General features: G+C 42.7%; 1 protein-coding gene and 1 long non-coding RNA gene across 4 annotated transcripts in view; one reads left to right on the top strand and one right to left on the bottom strand.

Annotated features, from left to right (window-relative positions):
- The window catches only part of LOC129696321 (uncharacterized), a 36066-nt gene extending 32163 nt beyond the window's left edge, over window positions 1–3903 (top strand). For all 3 annotated transcript variants that reach the window (XR_008723311.1, XR_008723312.1, XR_008723310.1), the window contains 2 exons: window positions 1466–1731; window positions 2851–3903. This is a non-coding gene — a long non-coding RNA (uncharacterized LOC129696321). The remainder of the gene's footprint in view (window positions 1–1465; window positions 1732–2850) is intronic.
- The window catches only part of prkdc (protein kinase, DNA-activated, catalytic subunit), a 249275-nt gene that overhangs the window by 3066 nt on the left and 221075 nt on the right, over window positions 1–25134 (bottom strand). Inside the window, exons 77-85 of the mRNA XM_055634106.1 lie at window positions 24583–24787; window positions 21168–21235; window positions 19184–19404; window positions 17963–18046; window positions 14454–14546; window positions 11659–11730; window positions 8742–8943; window positions 7208–7396; window positions 3897–4036 (exon numbers count right to left, since the gene is read on the bottom strand). Of these exons, the coding sequence (XP_055490081.1) occupies window positions 3897–4036; window positions 7208–7396; window positions 8742–8943; window positions 11659–11730; window positions 14454–14546; window positions 17963–18046; window positions 19184–19404; window positions 21168–21235; window positions 24583–24787 (1274 nt within the window). The remainder of the gene's footprint in view (window positions 1–3896; window positions 4037–7207; window positions 7397–8741; window positions 8944–11658; window positions 11731–14453; window positions 14547–17962; window positions 18047–19183; window positions 19405–21167; window positions 21236–24582; window positions 24788–25134) is intronic.

Below are 25134 nucleotides of genomic sequence, written 5' to 3'. Positions count from 1 at the left end.
CACATACTATTAAAACAACAAAGTGGGAAAGGACAGACAGACTGTTGGCGAGGCAGCCATCCGGCATTTCCCTACTGTTTCTTGATCTCACCGGCTCCATCACAGGAGACAAACTATCAACTGACACTTATTATAGACCCACTGACTCCCACAGCTATCTAGACTACATTTCTCCCCATCCTGCTTCCTGTAAAGACTCTGGACCCCATCTCCCAATCCTCTGTCTACGCAGCATCTGCTATGAGGTGTTCCATACCAGGGCATCTCCTCACTCTTTAGGGAACGGGGGTTCCCCTTTTCCATCATAGATGAGGCCCTCACTTGTGTCTCCTCGACATTCCGCAGCTGCGCTCTTGCTCCCCACCCCCAGTCGTAACTGGGACAGAGTCCCCCTAGCCCTCACCTTCCACCCCATCAGCCGCCGCATACAGCACATAATCCTCCGACATGTTCGCCACCTCCAATGGGATCATACCACTAGCCACATCTCCCCATCTCCATCGCTTTCCACAGAAACCCTGTTCAACTCATCCCTTCTCACCCAAACCATCCCCTCCCCAGGTACTTTCCCCTGCAGGAGATCCAACACCTGTCCCTATACCTCCCCTCTCGACTCCGTCCAAAGATCCCAACAGTCTTTTTAGGTGAGGCAGAGGTTCACTTGCACCTCCTTCAATCTCATTAAAGGTATCTGCTGTTCCAGGTGTGGACTGCTATATATTGGCGAGACCAAGTGCAGGCTCGGCGATCGTTTCATTCAACATGTCCGCTCAGTCAGAGGGAGGCCCAGCGCAAAATTATTTCGCTTGGGCAGCTTGCACCCCATCAGTATGAACATTGACTTCTCTAACTTCAAATAACCCTTGCTTTCCCTCTCTCTCTCCATCCCTTCCCATTCCCAGTTCTCCAACCAGTCTTACTGCCTCCACTACATTTTGTCTGTTTGCTTTGTTGTTACTTTCTCCCAGCTAACAATGATCTATTCTAAGGTACACAAAAAAGTTGGAGAAACTCAGCGGGTGCAGCAGCATCTATGGAGCGAAGGAAATAATAGTCTGAAGAAGGGTTTCGGCCCGAAACGTTGCCTATTTCCTTCGCTCCATAGATGCTGCTGCACCCGCTGAGTTTCTCCAGCTTTTTTGTGTACCAATGATCTATTCAACATGCTCCTTGATCTCCATTCTCTTTGTCATGTTTTTACACCCTACACTTCCTTATCTATGTACCTCCCTCTCCCCTGACATCAGTCTGAAGAAAGGTCTTGACCCAAATTCTCTCCCGACGCTGCCTGCCCCGCTGTGTTGCTACAGCATTTTGTGTCTATGCTCAGATATCTTGTTATTCATGAAATATAGTATTTTAAACTATGAGTGACATTGATATTTTAACATCAATTTGCTTTCAGATAAAATATAGTTTTTTTTTTTAAATAGTTGAATTTATATTGCAACTTTCATATCTTCAGGCTGGCCTCAAAATACATTGCAAAGTTATACTTCTGCAGTGCATGCACTGTTGTGCGTGGAAGGTTTATGGACTTTGTGGACATGAAGCCGCGGCCTCCGGTTAGAAAAGGTCGACTCGGGAGCTCTGTTTCCGTTACGTCTCTATGCCGGAGTCTCCATCATCCCGACGAGAGGCCTTTAACATCGGGCCGTCGGCAGAGACTGTGCTGAGGGAGACTGTTCCTGCAGCCCCACTCTGGCAATGGATGAGGCCCAGGACAGAAAGGTCAGTGTGGGAACTTGAAGGTGTGTTAAAATGCTTGCAAACTGGAGGAATAGTCCTCAGATTCCGCTTGGGTAGTTTACAACCCAACGGTATGAACATTGAATTCTCCAATTTCAGGTAACCTTTAAGGAACCCTTCCCCCTCCCCCCCTGGGCCACACCTATTTCCACAACTCTTCGCAACTGACTTCCACCTATTGTTCTTATCTCTGGCCTTTATTCCAACCAACTGCCTGTTATAAAAAATCCTCCTTGCTTGTGTTGACCTATTACCTGCCACGCTTTGTACTGCCACTTCCCTTTTAGAAACATAGAAATTAGGTGCAGGAGTAGGCCATTCGGCCCTTTGAGCCTGCACCGCCATTTAATATGATCATGGCTGATCATCCAACTCAGTATCCCGTACCTGCCTTCTCTCCATACCCTCTGATCCCCTTGGCCACAAGGGCCACATCTAACTCCCTCTTAAATATAGCCAATGAACTGGCCTCAACTACCCTCTGTGGCAGAGAGTTCCAGAGATTCACCACTCTCACTGAAACCCTTTCACTCTCTGTGAAAAAAGTTCTCCTCATCTCGGTTTTAAAGGATTTCCCCCTTATCCTTAAGCTGTGACCCCTTGTCCTGGACTTCCCCAACATCGGGAACAATCTTCCTGCATCTAGCCTGTCCAACCCCTTAAGAATTTTGTAAGTTTCTAGAAGATCCCCTCTCAATCTCCTAAATTCCAGAGGGTATAAACCAAGTCTATCCAGTCTTTCTTCATAAGACAGTCCTGACATCCCAGGAATCAGTCTGGTGAACCTTCTCTGCACTCCCTCTATGGCAATAATGTCCTTCCTCAGGTTTGGAGACCAAAACTGTTTTCTAGCTTTCTGAAGAACGGTCTTGACCCGAAACAACACCTACCCATGTTCTCCAGAGATGCTGCCTGACCTGCTGAGTTACTCCAGCACTTGGTGTCCTCTTTCATTGGTTGGATGTATTATTTCAGTAAATTGACAAACAGCATGATCCACAGGCAAAGATCATAGGTTTTAAAAACGCACAATATCTGTAAATGTTATCTCAGCAAAATACACTAAAGGGGATGACATGCTACTTTGTTCCTTATTCTTAGAATGATATTCAAGAGAATTAAACGGCTGAAATAGACGCAGGTCAGTCAGCAAATGTGAAGATGGATGCAGAGTTCATACGTCAGGTTGATGACCCGTCAAGGGAGTTAAAGGGCCTGTCCCACTTGCATGCGTTTGGCGTGACCAAACGGAAGCGGAGTTCACACGAAGTTCACGGGTGACGTCATTTGCGTCATACTTACCAATCAGCTGGGTAGGAGGCGGTCCGACTGAATTTGGGCGTCGCACGGCGCGGGCAGTGACGTCATCACGCAACGCCACGTGCTAGGCGTTCGCCATCAAAACGCTGCGCACGACCGCAATGCGCCTGCGTGCCGACAGGCCATTGGCGCGCGAGGACTTCAGACACTCAGTTTTTCGGACCCCCGAGCGATGTCAGGACCAGCCCCACACAACTCCGCGCTTCTAAGTGGGACCGGCTCTGTGCGGCCATACGGTGCCCGTACGCCTCAAGCAACCACGTTTGGTTGCGCCAAACGCATGCAATCGCATGCAAATGGGACAGGCCCTTAAGCTGCTGAACTTGTTTTCAATAACAGATGACTTGGGACTTGTCAATATATAATGAAACCTTAAGGGATATTTGTAAGATAGATATGAAGAAATCCATTGTGCCGAGCTGGTTAATAACAAGTCAATAGCTTAAAGCAACAACTGCATGTACACACCTATAAAGCAACAGTTGGAAATAGTCTTGCACCAAATGAACTATTTTGTAGGTACGTGTGCAAGAAGGAACTGCAGATGTTGGTTTAAACCGAAGATAACATGTAACCGTTAAACAAAGTTTGTATTGGTTTGGACTATGATATGCAGATGCCTCTAATAAAAAATGTATTTATAAACCGAAGATAACTGAAGAAGGGTCTCAGCCCGAAATGGCACCCATTCCTTCTCCAGAGAAGCTACCTGTCCAGCTGAGTTACTCCAGCTTTTTGTGTGTATCTATTTTGTAGGTACTATCTTTCTCGCTGAAAAATTCTGTTATTTACAACCCCATAAATACCACATTTAAACATCAACTAACCTGGTGATTGAAGATGGATTAGCTCCTTCAAGTTTCCGTTTAGCACAATTCACCTTCTGCACTGGATACCAGTTAATTTCATTTGTGTTAACGTCCTTAATCCATGTCCCTTTTTTTTGCAGTTGTTTCTGCTGAAGGTTCTGCAAGCAGGAAGAAATGTAAACAGTAAACAAAAATGCCTAACTAAACTTTTTGAATTAGCTTAATTCCACAGTTTGAGTAAGCAAATACCTTGGCCTGAACTTACAGTTGTATGGCTTTTTTTTTAAACAAGTTCTACCTTTAAAGTTCTTTCTTGTAGAATCATAGAAACCTAACTTTAATGTCATTTGATCTACTGTGTCTGTTCTTTGAACGAGTGGCCATTCTTAGACCATATCACCACTTCTTGTCCATAGTGCTGTAACTCGTTAATTTTCAAGTACCTGTCACTGTCAAAATCTAATTAGCTACAGAGTTTACAGCTCAACAACTGTAGGAAAAATATCTCCTTTATTTCTTGTGCCTACAATTTCACATCTGCAGACTTTGTTTTATAACTCACCCATCCGAGAGAATAATCACCAATTTTCATAAACTTCCTTATTGCCTTTAAAACTTTTGGTCACATCTTAACCTCCTTTATCCCATTACTGAAACCTCTTATCTTGTCTGCAGCTTTTTCAAGGTCATTTCATGGTGCCTGAAGTGCAGTCCCCCAAGTTGTTCACAGTAGCCCTGCTTAGGCCTAATCAGTAATCTACTGTACTAATCTACTCAAAGGCTGCCTAACCCCCCACATTGGATCCCTATCAGTTCGCCTACCGCAAGAACAGGAGTACGGAGGATGCCATCTCAACGGCACTTCACTCCGCCCTCTCCCACCTCGACAACAGAGACACTTACGTAAGAATGCTGTTCATCGATTACAGCTCAGCATTCAACACCATTATACACTCTAAACTGATCACCAAACTCAGTGATCTGGGCATCGACCCCTCCCTCTGCAACTGGATATTGGACTTTCTAACCAACAGACCCCAGTCTGTTAGGTTAGACAAGCACACCTCTTCAACCCTCACCCTGAACACCGGTGTTCCACAGGGCTGTGTGCTGAGCCCCCTCCTCTACTCTCTCTTCACCTACGACTGCACACCTGTACATGGTACTAACACCACCATCAAGTATGCAGATGATACAACGGTGATTGGCCTCATCAGCAACAACGATGAGTCGGCCTATAGGGAGGAGGTCCAGCTCCTAGCAGCATGATGCGCTGACAACAACCTGGCCCTTAACTCCAAGAAGACCAAGGAGCTCATTGTAGACTTCAGAAAGACTAGGGGCGGCACGCTCACCCCCATCCACATAACGGGACGGAGGTGGAACGTGTTTCCAGCTTCAGGTTCCTGGGGGTCAACATCTCCGATGACCTCTCTTAGACCCACAATACCTCAACTCTGGTCAAGAAGGCTCACCAGCGTCACTTCTTCCTGAGGAGACTAAAGAAGGTCCATCTGTCTCCTCAGATTCTGGTGAACTTCTACCGCTGCACCATCGAGAGCATCCTTACCAACTGTATCACAGTTTGGTATGGCAACTGCTCTGTCTCCGACTGGAAAGCACTGCAGAGGGTGGTGAAAATTGCCCAACGCATCACCGGTTCCTCACTCCCCTCCATTGAGTCTGTCCAAAGCAAGCCTTGTCTGCGAAGGGCGCTCAGCATCGTCAAGGACTGCTCTCACCCCAACCACAGACTGTTTACCCACCTACCATCCGGGAGGCGCTACAGGTCTCTCCGTTGCCGGACCAGCAGGTCCAGGAACAGCTTCTTCCCTGCGGCTGTTACATTACTCAACACTGTACCTCGGTGATTGCCAATCACCCCCCCCCCCCCCCCCCACTCCTTCCACCAGGAAAAAAAATAATTGCACTACCATAAATGTATGCACGTAAATATATTGTTGCTCATATTCTATGTCGCTCTTCTAGGAGATGCTAACTGCATTTCGTTGTCTCTGTACTGTACACTGCACAATGACAATAAAGTTTGAATGAATCTGAATCTAATCCATAAACTTCTCAAATGATCCCCTTGCTTTTATTTTCAATGCCTATATGTACAAACTGAAATTATATGGGGCACAGAAATTCAACTTTTCTTCACTGTGCAATTGAATTTTCATCAGAACACCAGATTGATCAATGTTTTTAGATACTGGTAATGCAGAGGCATGTTCCTCCCCGTAATACCAAACTGCATGGCCGGTCTTAACCAGCATCAGTGTTAGTTAAAGGTAGCCCTCTGCTGGGAGTTTGGGGTATCCATTATCTTTCAGTTAAGGCCTCAGCGCTATTCTTGCTACTTGTTTGTACTCCTTGTTCCCAATTTCCTTAGGGTCCCTTCTGCCAGAACATAACCACCTCACTGCACATTCAAAATCCTGACCCCTATCCAATTGAGTTCATCCCAGGTGCCACCCTTATCAACTCGCTTTGATACCCAAGTGCAGTCTCACCAGCACCATAAAAGTTCCTTAAGGGCCCTGTCCCACTTACGCGATTTTTTCCGCGACCGCCGGCACAGTTATAGTCGCAGCAGGTCACTGAAAATTTTCAACATGTTGAAAATCCAGCATCGACCTGAAAAAATGTTGTGGGGTGACGCCTGGATGGTTGTGAGTAGTCGCCGCTGGATTTGCAACATGTTGAACATTTTTGGTGACCTGCTGCGACTATGACGGTGCCGGCAATCGCGGAAAAAATTGCGTAAGTGGGACAGGCCCTTTACTCCGTATTCAATCCTCTTTTAACAAAGGATATTATATAACATTTGTTGGCCTTCAACATCTTGATTTCCCTTTGAATACCAACGCCACACAATCTTCCACCGTGTAAAGATATTCTGCTTTTCTCTTTTTGTTCAGCAAAATGGATGCCCTCACATTTCCCACAATATATTAAATTTTCTCTGCCCTTGCTCACTCACTCCGCTTGTCCAAATGCACTGAAACCACTTTTCATCCTCCGTCATGCTCGCTATCCCACCTAGTTTAGTATATTTAGTAAATTTGGAAAAGTGACATTTGTTCCCCTCATCCAAGTCATATAACAGCTGGGTCCCAGCACCTCTCTTAGTCCAAGCCAATCAACACAAGGAGGATATGCAGAAACTACATAGATTTCAGGTTATACTTAGATCACAGCTAATTCAAAGACAAATAACATATTCTTCAAATTATCAAGAAAAGGTACATTGCATGACTAATGTTAAAAAGTAATAAACTATTTTGATTTTAATTATTAGTGTTCCTTTTTTTATTGCCATCTACCTTCCAGTCTAACAATGGTTCTTTTACAAAGACATCCATAGTACTGAGGAGAAGATCGGGATCCAGGCGGAAAACTCGCAATCCGTGTACCATTGTTATATAAATAAGGCCTGATTCTTTCATTGGGAGCATGAGGTTCAAGATCTGAGGTGTCAGACGGAATGGCATCAGCTCGGGTATTGGCAGAAACTAAATCAAAAAAGTGCACAATCATAATCAATGCTTACAACAGTTTTTTTTTAATAATTAGTACATTTTTCTAACACTCAATGCTAAGAGAGACTATTGAAAAGTGGATACAAATCATAACTTCACATGCTAGAATTATAAAAGAAGAATAGGAGGTGGGAGGAAACTGGAGTAACTAGAGGAAACGAGGTAAATTTCTGGGATGGTGGGACTGTCATATGATGAAAAATTGGAGCGACTGGGTTTGTATTCACTGGAATTTAGAAGGATGAGAGGCAATCTCATATAAACATCTAAAATTATTAAGGGCATTTGACACACTAGATGCAGGAAACATGTTCCTGATGTTGGGGGTGCCCAGAACCAGGGGCCACAGTTTAATACTAAAGGGTATTGCCAAAGATCCTATAGCGGAGCAAGATAGATCACTCCTGCTAAATGCAATGGGCTGACGTATAGTCCGCAATGGAACGGAACGTGGGCCTTTTTTTCCCATCCATATCCGTAACCTGACCCAATCCCTACTCGCAGTGTAATCATTTTGAAAATGAGAAGATTTTTACCAAATAACTTTTATTTTTACGAGGATGTTTCCCAAGCCGGCTTCCGCACTAGTTATCTTTGCTCCGCTATAGTACGGAGACATAAGCCGGTTACGGAAATGGGGCCTAAATTTACCCATGAATCTGCCCATGCCCGTGCTACGTTTTTTTCGTCGAGTGATCTATCTTGCTTGCTATAGAATCTTTGGGGTAGGCCATTTAGAACTGAGATAAGGAAAACCTTTTTCACACAGAGAGTTTTGAATTTGGGGAATTCTCTGCCTCCGAAGGCGGTGGAGGCCGATTCACTGAATGCATTCAAAATAGAATTAGAGGGCAAGTGGAATCAAGGGATATGGGGAGAAGGCAGGAACGGGGTACTGATTGTGGATGATCAGCCATGATCTCATTGAATGGCGGTGCTGGCTCAAAGAGCCGAATGGCCTACTCCTGCACCTATTGTCTATGTATCTATGAAACGCATGCGATCACAAGGAGAACGTGTAAACTTCAGCATCTGAGGTCAGGATCGAACCTGGTTCTCTGACATTGTGAGGCAGCAGCTAATGTGCCACAGTTAATGATTTAGGTTCTTGTTTTTTGTTGGAAAATTAGCTCTTTCCATAAGACCATAAGATTTAGGAGCAGAATTAGGCCATTCGGCCAATCAAGTCTACTCAGCCATTTGATCATGTTCTTTCCTCAGATGCTGAGTGTTTCCACCACCAAGTATTAAAGTCATTTCAACTTTTTGTTTGTTTCTTCAAAATACATTTTATTGTACAACAAAATCTCATCCGTACCTGCGTAGCAGATCCAAATGCATGACCAAAATCAATTCCCACCATGCCCCCGGTTTCCAGGTTGATCATGAAATTGGAGAGATGTCGATCACCAATCCCCAGAATCCAGTGGCTGACACACATCAATGCGTGAGTACTGGCAAAGTGAGAGCGGAGAGCTAGGAACGCTTCTGGAGTGGTGCTCATTCTCGTGAATGCTCTCCTGAATAAATTATCAGATAGGGGAGAAGGACATGGAAATTGTCACAGAGATGCACCGTTGCATCTTAATTGACCCATTCATTTTAACATTCCACAGGATCATGAATACTTTTATCACTTCATTACCTCAGGCTAAGATGCTGAATCACATTCATTTACCTCCTCTCTATTTTTATTCAACCTCTGTTTCCAATAACTTTAGCACCAATCATATACACAACATGAATATGATGAACAGCTGGAACTATGGAATTGTTATTGTATATGTGCCATAAAACATTGATAGGGATGCTGTTCGTTGAATGTCCCAAAACATACATTTAAGCATTAATAGACACAAAATGCTGGAGTAACTCAGCCGGTCAGGCAGCATCTCTGGAGGATATAAACAGGTGACATTTCAGATCAAGATACTTCTTCAGTCTGAAGAACATCACCTGACCATTTTCCCATATGCTGAGTTTCTCCATCATTTTTATCTACCTCTGAATTACTCCAATATTTTGTGTCTACTGTATAAACCGGTGTCCGCAGTTTAACCATATAACAATTACAGCACGGAAACAGGCCATCTCGACCCTTCTAGTCCGTGCCGAACACATAATCTCATAAGTTTAGTTTAAGTTTTTATTTTTAGAGATACAGCAAGAAAACCAGCCCACAGAAACCAATTAACCTATAAACCTGCATGTCTTTGGAATATCGGAAGAAACCGGAGTACCCAGAGAAAAATATCATAAGGAGAACATACAAATGCCGCACAGACAGCACCCATAGTCAGGATCGAACCAGGGTCTCTGACGCAGCAAGGCAACAAATTTACTGTTGTACCACGGTGCTGCCCAGTACCTTTTTGTTACATTTCATACATTAAATATTGACAGGAATCTGTTGTCACCCACAAGGTGGTTTTATCGTTGACAACAAGGAGCATTTTCACTGCAGATCCCATGATATTTCCTAATACAGTAGAATGATTCAAAGAAAGACTGGGGAAAAGGGTAGGGAAAGTGACTGAAAGTTAACACATACTTGCATACTGTATGCCCCGGGTATATAGCAATCTTCAGCAATATAGAGTGCATGATATTTCATGTTGAACAGTGCCAGACACAAACAGCTGCATTCTTAAACCCAATAGGCTTCTGCATGTGAGAGACTGCAGTGGCCACTTAAGAATGAAATTACTCCGTGTATATCATCAGGCTATTAAACGTGCTTAGGTTTAGGTTTATTATTGTCGTGTACAGTGAAAAGCTTTGTTTTGCATGCTATCTAATCTACCGTTCAAATATACCGTACATAAATACAATCAAGTCAAATTCAAATATAATAGAGAAAAATAACTTTCTATAACAGTCTGAAGAAGGGTCCTGACCTGAAACATCACCTATTCATTTTCTCCAGAGCTGTTGTCTTACTCGCTGAGTCACTCCAGAATTTTGTGTGTTAATTTTCTGTAAATCCTAACTACTGTTACGTAAAGAATCTATGGTAGCAATTTTGCTCAGACCCCTAAGTATCAAAGTAAATTTATGATGATCCTGATTGCCAGAATACCTTTTTTTTTTTTAGAAAAGGGCATGATTAATTGCATCCCCCATGGACAATGCAGACACAGATCTACTGTGTCACCTGAAAAAATTACATATCCGACAAGGCAAATTTTTGTATAACTGCATCAAAACATCTGAATAGTTTAAGAGCTAATGTCCTAAACAGGAATTTTTGCCTGAATGACAATGGCAACACAAACCAAAGTGTACTAATATAGCTGGGACCAAATGTGTAGGAAGAAACTGCAGATGCTGGTTTATGCCAAAGATACCTGTTGGGATTGATGCAGATGTGCTGTTCTAGTGGTTTTCCCCCCCGTTCAGATTGACTACAACTCATGGTCAATAAGCCATCAATGTAGCCTATTTGTATTGACTCAAAAACAGTAGATTACAAATCAACCTCCTTGTGTTAAAAATTTAAGCGGATTAAAAATGCGCTATTAACCCTCTCCTCTTTACAGACAGAATACTAAATTTGTCCACAGCAGCCAGAGTACAAGGGGTCAAGTTTCTCTCAGTAGGAGGTTGAAATTGGGAAGGTCTGGCACCATCTTATGACCATCAATTAAAATCAACCTGCTCCATTTAGAGAACTTAAGATTAATGCCTTATTTCTCCAGGAGGTCCTTAGAACACAGAGGAAATGATGGCTTTAATAGTTAACGGCAGGAATCATAACGGCTGTGGAGGCCGTCAATGGATATTTCTTGGCGGAGATTGACAGATTCTTGATTAGTACCAGTGTGAGGGGCTATGGGGAGAAGGCAGAAGAATGAGGTTGAGAGGGTAAGATAGATCAGCCATGATTGAATGGCAGAGTGGACGATGGGCTGAATGGCCCAATTCTGCTCATCACCCATGAAGGCCCCATGAATGGGCGTAGTAATAGAACAAACTTCTGATGGATGTTAACATGAAACACCTTCTAATGCTCAACCCTTCCCCACCACAAGTCTCCCTTTGTGATGTTCATGTTTCAGATAGACACAACCTGGCCAAGTATTGGCACAAAATAAAGATTACAACATATGGTATCTCTATTTAATGATTCTAGCCGTCAGCTTATTGTTCAGAATGAATATCGCTAATTATTCCATAATTCAATATGATTACAACGTGACGATGATATACAATTTACATATAATCCCATCACACACCTCAACAGATTTTGTGGTACAGCCCGTTCACGCTGGTGGAATGCTTGGATTGTTTCAGTCCGACTGGCTTTCCTGCAAGGGGGAAAAGACACTTATTAAAGATTTCAGAAACTCCTAGGCTTGCCAGACAAGGTCATTCATTATTTTATGCAAAACATCTGCTGTTACCCGAGGTACAGACAATGAGGCACAAATGATGTAATGCATATATGATTTATGCTGGCATAGACTTGGTGTGCTGAACGGCCTGTTTTCATATTGTATCTTTCAATCAATTAATTCCAGAGAAAGCATCATGGAAACTCTGGTCAGAGGGTATTATGGAGGGGAATTCAAAGTATAAATAAATTCAACATACTCTGAAAAATGAAACAGTTATAAGAGAGACATGAGGAACTGCAGTTGTTGTAATCACGAGGAAAATATTAAGTCTTGGAGGAACTCAACGGATCAGGCAACATCTATGCAGGGAATGGATAGGGGACATTTTGTGTCAGGACCCTTCTTCAGATAGATTGTAGTAGGGAGAAGAAACCTGGAAAAGAAGTGGTGGAACAAAGTCTGGCGAGTGATATGTGGATACAGTTGAAAGGGTGCAGGTGGTACAAAAAGTTACCAGGTGGGTGTAGTAAATGACAAAGGCTGGAGGTGAAAAGGAGACAAAAGGGTGTCAGATAGGGAGAGAAGTGGAGTAAAAGCTAAATCCCAGTGGGAGGGATACAATTGAAAGGGGAAGAGAAAAGAAGAAGAGTGAAATGGGCAATGAGGTACTTGTGGATGGAAGATGAGTGTACAAAGGAGGAGAAAGGAGCAGGATGACTGGGGGAGAACAGTGGTAGAAATAGGTGAGCACCTGGCTGGGGAGGTATACATTTAAAAGAGGGGATAGGGGAGGTATTACTAAAAAAAATGAGAGTTCAGTGTTCATACCATTGGGTTGTAAACTACCCAAGCAGAATATGAGGTGCTGATCCGTCAATTTACATGTGGCATCACTCTGGCAATGGAGGAGGCCAAGGTCAGAAAGGTTGGTGTCTGAAGGAACTGCAGATGGTGGTTTAAACCAAAGATAGACACAAAATGCTGGAGTAACTCAGTGGAACAGGCAACATCTCTGGAGAGAAGGAATGGGTGACGTCTCGGGTCGAGACCCTTCTTCAGATGTACGAAGAGGAAATCATGCCCGATGAATCTTCTGAAATTTTTTGAGGATGTAACTAGGAAAATGGACAAGGGAGAGCCAGTGGATGTAATGTACCTATACTTTCAGAAAGCATTTGATAAGGTCCCACATAGGAGATTGGGCAGAATTAGGGCACATGGTATTGGGGGTAGAATGCTGACATGGATAGAAAATTGGTTGGCAGACAGGAAACAGAGTAGGGATTAACGGGTCCCTTTCAGAATGGCAGGCAGCGGCTAGTGGGGTACAGCAAGTCAGTTCTGGAACCGCAGCTATTTACAATATATATTAATGATTTAGATGAAGGCATTACAAGTAACATTAACATTTTTAAGAGCCCCATCTAGCTCTCTCTTGAAAGCATCCAGAGAACCTGCCTCCATCGCGCTCTGAGGCAGAGAATTCACAGACTCACCACTGTCTGTGAGAAAAAGTGTTTCCATGTCTCCGTTCTAAATGGCTTACTCCTTATTCTTAAACTGTGGCCCCTGGTTCTGGACTCCCACAAAATCGGGAACATGTTTCCTGCCTCTAGCGTGTCCAAACCGTTAACAATCTTATATGTTTCAGTGAGATCTCCTTGCATCCTTCTAGGGGTGGAAGATTGTAACCTTCGCAAGAAAGAAGAAGCATCCTTCTAAACTCCAGAGTGTACAAGCCCAGCTGCTCCATTCTCTCAGCATATGACAGTCCCGCCATCCCGGGAATTAACCTTGTAAACCTACGCTGCACTCCCTCAATGGTTGAATGGCCTACTCCTGCACCAATTGTCCATTGTCTATTGTCACCCATTCCTTCCTCCAGAGATGCCGCCTGTCAGACTGAAGAAGGGTCTTGACCCGAAACGTCACCCATTCCTTCTCTGCAGAGATGCTGCCCGTCCCGCTGAGTTCTCCAGCATTTTGTGTCTATCTTCGGAAAGGTTGGTATGCGAAGGGGAGTTAAAATTCTGAATAACCGGGAGTTCCAGCAGGCCCAGGAGAGCAAATGTCTAGTGAAACATTTTCCTAGTCTCACGATGTAAAGAAGGTAAAAGATGTGGACATGTACACATGGACCAATCATAAAATCTGATTTCTTTATTTCTGAATACAACCTCTCTGTACTAACTGTGTAGCATACAGATAAGATTAACTTTTAAGTTTAGTGGAATGCTATTTTATTGACTTTAATTTACAGTAATTTACTTGTGCTCAGATTTACAGTCGACAATTTAACACTATCACAATAATTAAACATCTTTTAATACTGAATATTTGGATTCCATTTACATTAATATATTAAGTAAATTATGGATAAGCTCCAACGTGAATAACACTTTACCTTGACAGCATTATTAAGATCTTAGTACTATATTCTAAAGTTGCTGTTGCACCTTTACTTGCCAATATACATCACATATCCCCAACTCTTGCTAAATGTTAAAGTTAGTCTAATTAGCATTTGAAGAATGCCTTTTAAATAGATTTACATTAATATTCCACCTATTTTTTCAATTGCTAAAATCAGAATTCTTTACTTATTATTTGGCGGTGCTGGTCATGTTACAAAAGGTTAAAACTACATAAAATTCCAAAGTCAAAAAGTTGGATCCGAAGTCAAATCTACTCACATGTTCATAAGTAGATACTTTTTCACATGATCGGGTTCTGACCCCGACACCTTCAATAGCCATTCTTCATACATTTGGCTGGGATCTGGTTTCCTTGTCACAGTTTAAAAATGGGAATAAAAATTAATGATGTAACATACAAAGTCTGCTGAAATATTAGTCAAATGAGTTCCGTTCTTATGCAGTTCTTGCACAGTTCAGTTCAAAGTCTTTCCCATCTGTTTAAAGACGGACACATTCAGTTGGTCACTCAAATCCCAAATGCTCTGGTTTCCTTGCTATGACATTATTAATTCACACTTCTATCAGCCTTACACACATTTAAAATAGTAAGATTAAACGAGAACTTACCAGTTTGAAGTTTGATCTTGATTTTATGAGGAGTTACGATGAGCGATTACGTGAAGAAGGGCCGTCCGTCTGCGTGCGCGTCAATCTTCAAAGCAGCGGTGTTAAATCACAGATAAAAAGAAGACCTGAGAATAGTAAGATTGAAGAAACTAGAACTTCCATGTGACCTTGATAGTATGAGGGTGGGAGCGGTGGGCACGTAATCGCTCATCGTAACTCCTCATAAAATCAAGATCAAACTTCAAACTGGTAAGTTCTCGTTTAATCTTACTATTTTACTTCAGAGTCACGTGAGTGACTACGTGAAGATTTCAAAGCTCTGTGATTTTACGCCGGTTACGAATCCAGGCGTCACACACTGAATGGATTGACCATGGATGCGTGTCATCATTAAAGCATTCAGACATTACGTAGTTAAGTAAAGACACTGATGCTTTAAATGAAAGAAATGTTTTTAAAAACTAGTTACCCCTCCCAACCTTGGGGGTAAACTAAGGGACAGAACTTAAAATGGTACGTGCAAACACCCCCAGTCCGGTTATAGGTTTGTTTTAAAACCGGTGGACCGTTATTTCATTCATCCATCCTGCAGCCAATAGGATGTCGTCAAGAGGTACGTCCATTGCTCTTGCTGCCGACGTAGATGCAGCCCTGGTGGAGTGAGATTTAACCATATAAATGTTCACTCTGTTACCGCCATTACCCCCTTTGACCACCTGGAGATGGTTTGAGTTGACTTTCTGGTGTGTTTTTTATTTTATTTATTTATTTAATTAATTTTTTTATGGCTGATGAGGACCGATTGTTCTGAGCCTCTGAGGTTCTCCGTAACTCTCAGATAGTGGTGTTAGTATGTTACAACACACACAACCGTAGGTCCTCTGGATATGCCAAGAACTGGATCTCCATCCCTGGCATTCCTGGCCTGCTATGTTTTATCAGGTTCCTGATTACGAATGTTATGTTGTTCATATTGGTGGTCATGTGGTCCAACCGTAGCTTTTGCAATGTCTGGACTCTTTGTCAGCATACCACCTTCAGGGTTAGTTATAGGCGGTCCCCACTGTCAACGTAGGGTTAGTACCATGCTCACATCCCATGTGTCCGTGTACCTTGGTCTTAGAGGTATTAAATTGTAAATTCCCTTCATGAATTTTGTTGTAAAGGGGTGCGTTCCTATCGACCCGTGCCCTACTTCCAGCATCAGATAGGAGGAGATTGTACTATAACTATAAACAAAGTTATAGTGCAGAGTTGATAGGAAACTCCAAGACATCTGTTATCCGAACTGTGTTGTATTTGTTCGGACAGTCCTATGCCTTGAAAAGGCCTCCTCAGAATCTGCAGACCAACAAGTTAATACGTTTGTGTAGTGGATGATTACTCCCTGTAACTGGGTTCACTAGGAGGTTCCTGCTCTTGGGTACAGCCATAACTGGCTGGATTATAGTTCCCAAATTTTTTGGGAACCAGGCTTGAGTAGGCCAATCTGGCACTACCAATATGCCTGTGGCTTAGTCTTGCTTGATTTTGGTCAAGCATCGGTTTGTGCACCATCATACCTCATCATACTGAACCTGCCTTGTAGGACAATTCTGGCCATTATTTTGAGTCTGCCTTGAAAGATCACATTTCCATGCCCAGCTACCACCGGATTCAGTGAACCGCTTACCCCCTATGGAGGTGTGGGGTGTGTTGTCGCCTACTGATGATTTGCTTGTCGTTGGTACCTTGATTGGTCCAACAGCTTTTGCTTCCTTCTTCTGGTCTTACCTGAAGAGAGGATTCGGCGGCTGATAGCGCTCCCTTGCCGGCATTGTAGCGTGCGGATATTCTGCCAACTGCTGGCTCTTGAGGCCATATGCATGTGCTTCAGTATGTTCATACTTTAAATTCGAGATCAGTTACTCCACTGAGAGTGAGATTCATAGGTAGCCCTGAAAACAGGTGCTGCCGCAGGCCCCTGAGGATACCTGTGCTGACATGGTCCTTCCAGTGGACCTAAATGAGGTTCTAGCTTTGGGTCAGACTGAAACGGACCATGAATGCTCCTCTCCTCAGAGCAGGAGACATTTGTGCAGCCCTGAAAACAGGTGCTGCTGCCTGCGGGTTCTCTCCATAATACCCGGGCTGTCAATAGCTAGATTCCATCCAGGGAAGCACCCAGTGGAACCTGGATGATTGCAGAAGTACTTATTTTCTGTTGTTTGTATGGAAGCTTATTATTCCTTTTATGTAAAGTATTTTGGTGTTGACTTAAACAGTGCAATATAAGTAAAACTTACTTACTTACTTCCTTTCTTCTGCTTGTCCCTGGGAAGGTTTCCCCCCCTCTTCTTTTGTACTCTGATTCAGAGTGGTTTCTTCCATATGTACTTCCCCCTCCAATGGGGAAGACATTGGGCTGCCCCATGTGCGAGGCTCCCAGCAACGGCACTGCTGTAGACCGTGCTGATACTGCTCCCTCCTTTGGGGCAGATCATTGTTGGAGCAACTTCTCTATAAGTTGCTCCATGTGGGAGAGGTCGTCCCCAGACGCTCTCCGTTGAGGGAGGGTATCCCTCTGCCCGAACTCATCTGAGTCAACGGGTTTGTTAGACTTGCGGGTGGTATTACCCGCAGGACCACCATGGAGCTCCTCCTCCCGCACAAAGTCTCCTGCCGATTCTGCTGTCGGCACTAATGTCGGGAACAAGACCGTCGCCCGCTATTTGGAATGCTGCGGTCTTCGGCAGCCGACATCCCCGCGGGCCGTCTCCTCGACATCTGGGCTCTGAAACTACAAAAAAGCTTCAAGCCTGAAAGAACGCAGGTAAGTAGTTCAACTTTCCTTACCTGCCCATCCCGACGGCTGGGAGGACACAATGCCTGCCAGTCCGTCCTGCGCTTTGCATTCAGACGTAATGACGCGCACGCAGACGGACGGCCCTTCTTAACGTAGTCACTCACGTGACTCCGAAGTAAAATCATAAATTTGCAAGAAGAAATTAGATGCCCTCCTAAAGAGAATTATGACCCAAGAAGCTAGATTATGAATTCTAATGAAAATGTATGGAACCAAATACTCGAGGAAATTTCACTGTTTGAATGATTGTTGTCCTACAGAATCCTTACATGACATCTTCAATTGATGTTGTATTTGATTATTTCAACTTTACCTTTTTTGTTCATCCTCAGTCATGTTGCTCAATAGGAAGTCCTTGAACACACGAGTATTGTCCAGCCATTCTATCAAACCAAGTCTGAAGAAAAACACAACTCAGTTGTCATTTATGGAGTGCTATGTAAATTCTGTATTATACAGAATAGTTAATGTGATATCTTAGGATGTGTAATGAGATAGGTTAATTAGTTATCCCATTATGAGATGCGTGTCCAAGTTATTGCAACCTGATAGAAATGTGTATTCTGAGGAAGGCCCAATTCAGATGGAAATTCATGTTTTGAATTTGAATAAAGGCAATCACAGTTATTCCTTAATTTATGAACATTCAATCCACAAATTTTCACTCCAGAGCCATTGACTTTTTAGGAAAAGTGTTGTTGATTTTTCTCTCGTTATAATGGAAAGTGCGCCAATCTCTATTCACAAAGCGTTTTGGGATTCCTTCCCCTACATTTTGTCCTCATTGCAAAGCTCCGCTTGCTCATGTGATTCATTACAACTTATTCTATGGATCATTTAAGATGGCTCCCAAGTCATACAGCAAGTCATAGTGTCAAACAGGCCCTTCGGCCCAACTTGCCCACGCAGACCAACATGCCCCATCTACACTGGTCTCCGTCTGTGTGTGGCATATATCCTTCTAAACCTATCCTACCCATGTACCTGTCTAAATGTTTTTTTAACACGTGATAATACCTGCCTCAACTACCTCCTCCTGAAGCGTGTTCCATATACCTACCACCCTTTGTGTAAAAAAGTTGCCGATTAAATCATCGCCTCCTCACCGTAGCCCCATGTCCTCTGGTTCTTGATTTCCCTACTCTGGGTAAAAGATTTTGAGCATCTACCCTAGCTATTCCTCGATAAGATCACACCTTGTCCTCCTGTGCTCCAAGGAGTACAGTCCTAGCCTGCTCAATCTCCCCCTTGAGCTCAGGCCCTCATAACATCCTCGTAAGCCTTCTCTACACCCGTTCCAGCTTAACAACATCAACGTGGGAGTTCCTGCAATTCTGAGGATTAAACCTCTAAGAAATAGCAGCACGGTATATGATAATGGTCATCTGGAGGGAATTGATAGAAGTGGAAATAATGGGGGTTTGGTGGGCATCAGCCCTTTATTAAATCTTGCAGCACCGATGGTCATAAGTTAGTGTCAAACCATCATCTCTGGAAAAGCATTGCATTATGAACAGTAATGATGCTATTGTACCTGGACGTCATTGGAATGACTTGGTATGTCTTCAGTTGCAGGTTTCTTTGACTGCAAGCAGCATCTCGAGAAAGGATAATGTTCATGATGTCAAATAGTTGCTCGATTCGCTGATCTTGTCGTAAATCTTCTCCGCCCTTCACAAGGAAAGGATGTTCTTTTTCATCATTTCCACGAATTATTAGACGCTTTGGCTTCCTTATAGAATTCATAACTTTTATCTGAGTAAAGTCATAGTCAAACATTAAAATATACAAGCTTATCACAGTGGAGAAATGTCAAACTTTCTACTTGTAGGAGTAAATGCTTTGCAATTAGAATTTTTAAACCATTAGCTGTGGAACAAAATTATTAAATATACGAGAGCCCTTTCAACAATATTGATTTTTTAAAATTATTATTATCTGGGAATGGAAGTAATGCACAAACCATATTAGTCTAAATGTGAAGATTATACAATTTCATGCCTTAAAATGTCAACATAATTACTGAACACTTGTTAATATTCTTACAACAGAACAACTGAAAATACAAATCAAAATTTATTAACCATAATTAACCATACCATGGTATATCAGAATGTATTAGGTTGATAATGCATTATCTTTTCAGTTTAAAATACTACCATGTGGATAAAATTACTTCACTGGGAGTTAAAATACACTAAACAATGTATCTATGTACACAATAAACCAACTTGAGCACAGAGTACAGATTCCCTCTGAAAACTACAATAACATTACTAACAAATGATCTGAAATTGAAACCTAAAGAAGAAATTATAGAGCAAACAAGCAAATGTGTCCGGTTTCTGGCAAATTCTGGAAAAACAGGAAAGCAGACTATTATTTAAATGGTGGCCGATTGGGAAAGGGGGAGATGCAGCGAGACCTGGGTGTCATGGTACACCAGTCATTGAAGGTAGGCATGCAGGTGCAGCAGGCAGTAAAGAAAGCGAATGGTATGTTAGCTTTCATTGCAAAAGGATTTGAGTATAGGAGCAGAGAGGTTCTACTGCAGTTGTACAGGGTCTTGGTGAGACCACACCTGGAGTATTGCGTACAGTTTTGGTCTCCAAATCCGAGGAAGGACATTATTGCCATGGAGGGAGTGCAGAGACGGTTCACCAGACTGATTCCTGGGATGTCAGGACTGTCTTATGAAGAAAGACTGGATAGACTTGGTTTATACTCTCTAGAATTTAGAAGATTGAGAGGGGATCTTATAGAAACTTACAAAATTCTTAAGGGGTTGGACAGGCTAGATGCAGGAAGATTGCTCCCGATGTTAGGGAAGTCCAGGACAAGGGGCCACAGCTTAAGGATAAAGGGGAAATCCTTTAAAACCGAGATGAGAAGAACTTTTTTCACACAGAGAGTGGTGAATCTCTGGAACTCTCTGCCACAGAGGGTAGTTGAGGCCAGTTCATTGGCTATATTTAAGAGGGAGTTAGATGTGGCCCTTGTAGCTAAGGGGATCAGGGGGTATGGCGAGAAGGCAGGTACGGGATACTGAGTTGGATGATCAGCCATGATCATATTGAATGGCGGTGCAGGCTCGAAGGGCCGAATGGCCTACTCCTGCACCTAATTTCTATGTTTCTATGTTTCTTCATGATAAATTTCTGGACTAAATTGTAAGACCATAAAACTATAGAAACAAGATTGGGATACATACATACTGCCCAAGTGCTAATTTGTACACACATTCTTCTCATCGTATGTAGGCAATGAGCCATTCAAACTGGGGTCTTGGGTTTTTAACAGTAACCAATTCTGACATAGTTTTAACCTAGCTCTCAAGCTGCGGAGTATTTTCAACAACTTCTGTGTTTCTTTATGACTACCAATTTTCCATCTTTACTGAACTAGGATCACATTTTACTCGCATTTCCACAACATACATTACAAATTCTTAAAAATATAGATGAGTACTTTTATCAACGTTTTGTCCTGAATAATTATGAGTTTAAAACAGTTCATACCCTTTCATCAAATCCTGCGATTTGTGCATGGTATTCTGGCAGTGGTTTCGATTTACCATCATATTGTCCTAAAGAGAAAATGTATTTGTTATGGATGGCTGGTCTATTTGAGTATCTTAGCCTGGTTAGGGAAAAGCTTTTTGCGGTATTTCCTAACTCACTTTATATTTTTTGCCATCCACTTTTCTGCTCTGTAGCAATCAAGTGATCTACTTCCAGTCCACAGCCAAGTAATTTCTTACAACAATTATTGCAAATCTAATATGTTCAACAGTAAATACATTACATTTTTTTCCTTCCCCTAATACATCATTGGCCCTGTGCAAAATCTCACCAGGTTGATGTACATGCCCCAATCTGTATCATTGGTGCTGAAGTGGAGATGGCTGAGAGCTTTATGTTTTTAGTTGTAAATATCACCAACAACTTGTCCTGATCTAACAACATTGATGCCATAGCCATGAAAGCACACCAATACCTCCACTTCCTCAGAAGGCTAAGGAAATTTAGCATGTCTCCAATGATGCACTGTAGAAGGTATCCCATCTGGATGCATCTGGGAGCTTGCCAAGACTGCAATAAATTGCAGAGATTTGAACATAACACAGACTATCACATAAAACAGCACCATCTGCACCCCCCATTGATTTCATTTGCACTTCACGTGAATGGGAAAGCAGCCAGCATAATCAAGGTCCACTGAAATCTCAGTCACTCTCTCTTCATCCCTTCTCCCATTGGGCAGGGGATCAAAAGCCTGAAAGCATATACCACCAGATTCAAGAAGAGCTTCTATCCTGCTGTTACCATGTTCTTGAGCAGACCTCTCATATTAAACAACCTCCCAATTTATCTCACCTTTCCATCTACACTTTTTCTGTATCTGATTTGCTGGAATAGTATGTAAAACAAATATTTTCACTATATCTCGATATACAAAATAATAATCAACCATCCAATCATGAAAGATGCTAAATTTGAAGTTCAGCTCTCTGTAAACAGGGCACAACCTAAAGTGTGTCAGGAGAAGGCCATTCGGCCCTTCGAGCCTGCACCGCCATTCAATATGATCATGGCTGATCATCCAACTCAGTATCCTGTACCTGCCTTCTCTCCATACCCCCTGATCCCATTAGCCACAAGGGCCACATCGAACTCCCTCTTAAATATAGCCAATGAACTGGCCTCAACTACCTTATGTGGCAGAGAATTCCAGAGATTCACCACTCTCTGTGTGAAAAATGTTTTCCGCATCTCGGTCCTAAAGATTTCCCCCTTATCCTTAAACTGTGACCCCTTGTTCTGGACTTCCCCAACATCGGGAACAATCTTCCTGCATCTAGCCGGTCCAACCCCTTAAGAATTTTGTAAGTTTCTATAAGATCCCCCCTCAATCTTCTAAATTCTAGCGAGTACAAACCGAGTCTATCCAGTCTTTCTTCATATGAAAGTCCTGACATCCCAGGAATCAGTCTGGTGAACCTTCTCTGTACTCCCTCTATGGCAAGAATGTCTTTTCTCAGATTAGGAGACCGAAACTGTATGCAATACTCCAGGTGTGGTCTCACCAAGACCCTGTACAACTGCAGTAGAACCTCCCTGCTCTTATACTCAAATCCTTTTGCTATGAATGCTAACATACCATTCGCTTTCTTCACTGCCTGCTGCACCTGCATGCATACTTTTAATGACTGGTGTACCATGACACCCAGGTCTCGTTGCATCTCCCCTTTTCCTAATCGGCCACCATTCAGATAATGGTCAACTTTCCTGTTTTTGCCACCAAAGTGGATAACCTCACATTTATCCACATTATACTGCATCTGCCATGCATTTGCCCACTCACCCAGCCTATCCAAGTCACCTTGCAGCCTGCTAGAATCCTCCTCACAGCTAACACTGCCCCCACAGCTTTGTGTCATCCGCAAACTTGGAGATGTTTCATTCAATTCCCTCGTCCAAATCATTAATATATATCGTAAATAGCTGGGGTCCCAGCACTGAGCCTTGCGGTACCCCACTAGTCACTGCCTGCCATTGTGAAAAGGACCCGTTTACTCCTACTCTTTGCTTCCTGTCTGCCAGCCAGTTCTCTATCCACATCAATACTGAACCCCCAATACCGTGTGCTTTAAGTTTGTATACTAATCTCTTATGTGGGACATTGTCGAAAGCCTTCTGAAAGTCCAGATATAACACATCCACTGGTTCTCCCTTATCCACTCTACTAGTTATATCCTTGAAAAATTCTATAAGATTCGTCAGACATGATTTACCTTTCATAAATCCATGCTGACTTTGTCCAATGATTTCACCACTTTCCAAATGTGCTGCTATCCCATCTTTTATAACTGATTCTAGCAGTTTCCCCACTACCGACGTTAGACTAACAGGTCTGTAATTCCCCGTTTTCTCTCTCCCTCCCTTTTTAAAAAGTGGGGTTACATTAGCTACCCTCCAATCCTCAGGAACTACTCCAGAATCTAAAGAGTTTTGAAAAATTGTCACTAATGCATCCACTATTCCTGGGGCTACTTCCTTATGTACTCTGGGATGCAGCCTATCTGGCCCTGGGGATTTATCGGCCTTTAATCCATTCAATTTACCTAACACCACTTCCCGGCTAACCTGGATTTCACTCAGTTTCTCCATCTCATTTGACCCCCGGTCCCCTGCTATTTCCGGCAGATTATTTATGTCTTCCTTAGTGAAGACAGAATCAAAGTAGTTATTCAATTGGTCTGCCATTGTTTCGATTCGATTCGATTCAACTTTAATTGTCATTGGTCAGTGTATAGTACACAGACAACGAAATGCCATGTCCTTGTTCCCCATGATCAATTCACCTGTTTCTGACTGCAATGGACCTACATTTGCAAGAGACTGCAAGGGACCTACAAGGAACCCAGCAAGTCAAGCAGCATCTGTGGAGGGAAAGGGATGATCAATCTTTCACTTCTGGACTATTTGTGGATCACTGTTTGTATTAGACTTTAAAGATACAGCATGGAAACAGGCTCTTCAGCTCACCATGTCACATGCTGGTTCTATCCTACACACTAAGGACAATTTACAGAAATCAATTAACCTACAACCTGCACGTCTTTAGAGTGTGGGAGGAAAGGGGAACACCCGGAGAAAACCCATGTGGTCACAGGGACAATGTACGAATTCCGTACAGACAGCACCATTGGCAGGATCGAACCCAGGACTCTGGGGCTGTAAGGCAGCAACTCTACCACTGTGCCACTGTGCTGTCTTCAAGGAGAACTAGAGCTGTTAAAAGTCACACACTTATAAAGCAGAATTAATGTGCAATTAAAGTTACATTAACACCCTCTAGCTTTCAAACATGAAGGCTTTCTGCCAAAATTAGACCATTGAGCAATGTGTAGATTCAGAAAATACAACTTGCCAGGGATTTCCAGTTCATTCCTTAGATATTCAAGCTTGAATTCACTCATCCACGGTGAATACTCCTTCAGGTTCCCAGGTGCCTTCATACAATTGCTCACACTTTGCAAGATTTTTTTTGTTATTCCATCAAATGTATTTAAATCCATCATCAACAGTTTTGAGCCATCTTTTCCATAATGCTGATCAAAAGCTTTGCTGAAAATCTGAAGTTCGGAAAAGACAATTATAAGATATTGTTGATCAGACCATACAACTGTTAAACGCTAAACAGATAATACTATTTTATAAAAAGTGAAAAAAAAAAGGACAAGAGCACATTAAATCTACAAGTATAAATCCCTATGGATCTGAAATCATTCAAATATAAATGAAAACAACTTATGCATAAGCTGAGTCAACCAATTCACAGGGGTATGCGATTTAGGTTTCCAGCCTGTGTTCAACACAAGAGACTATTCTTAATTTATGGGATAGAACTAAGGATGCTCTAATAAGCATCATCCGTCCTTTGTGGGGGGAGGGGAAGATGGGACTGATTGTGTTTTCTTCA

This window comes from Leucoraja erinacea, chromosome 4, assembly GCF_028641065.1.
Source record: "Leucoraja erinacea ecotype New England chromosome 4, Leri_hhj_1, whole genome shotgun sequence".
In the NCBI taxonomy this organism is placed as follows: domain Eukaryota; kingdom Metazoa; phylum Chordata; class Chondrichthyes; order Rajiformes; family Rajidae; genus Leucoraja; species Leucoraja erinaceus.
The sequence above is the reverse complement of the archived record's forward strand: the minus strand, read 5'-3'. Positions and strand labels throughout refer to the sequence as shown.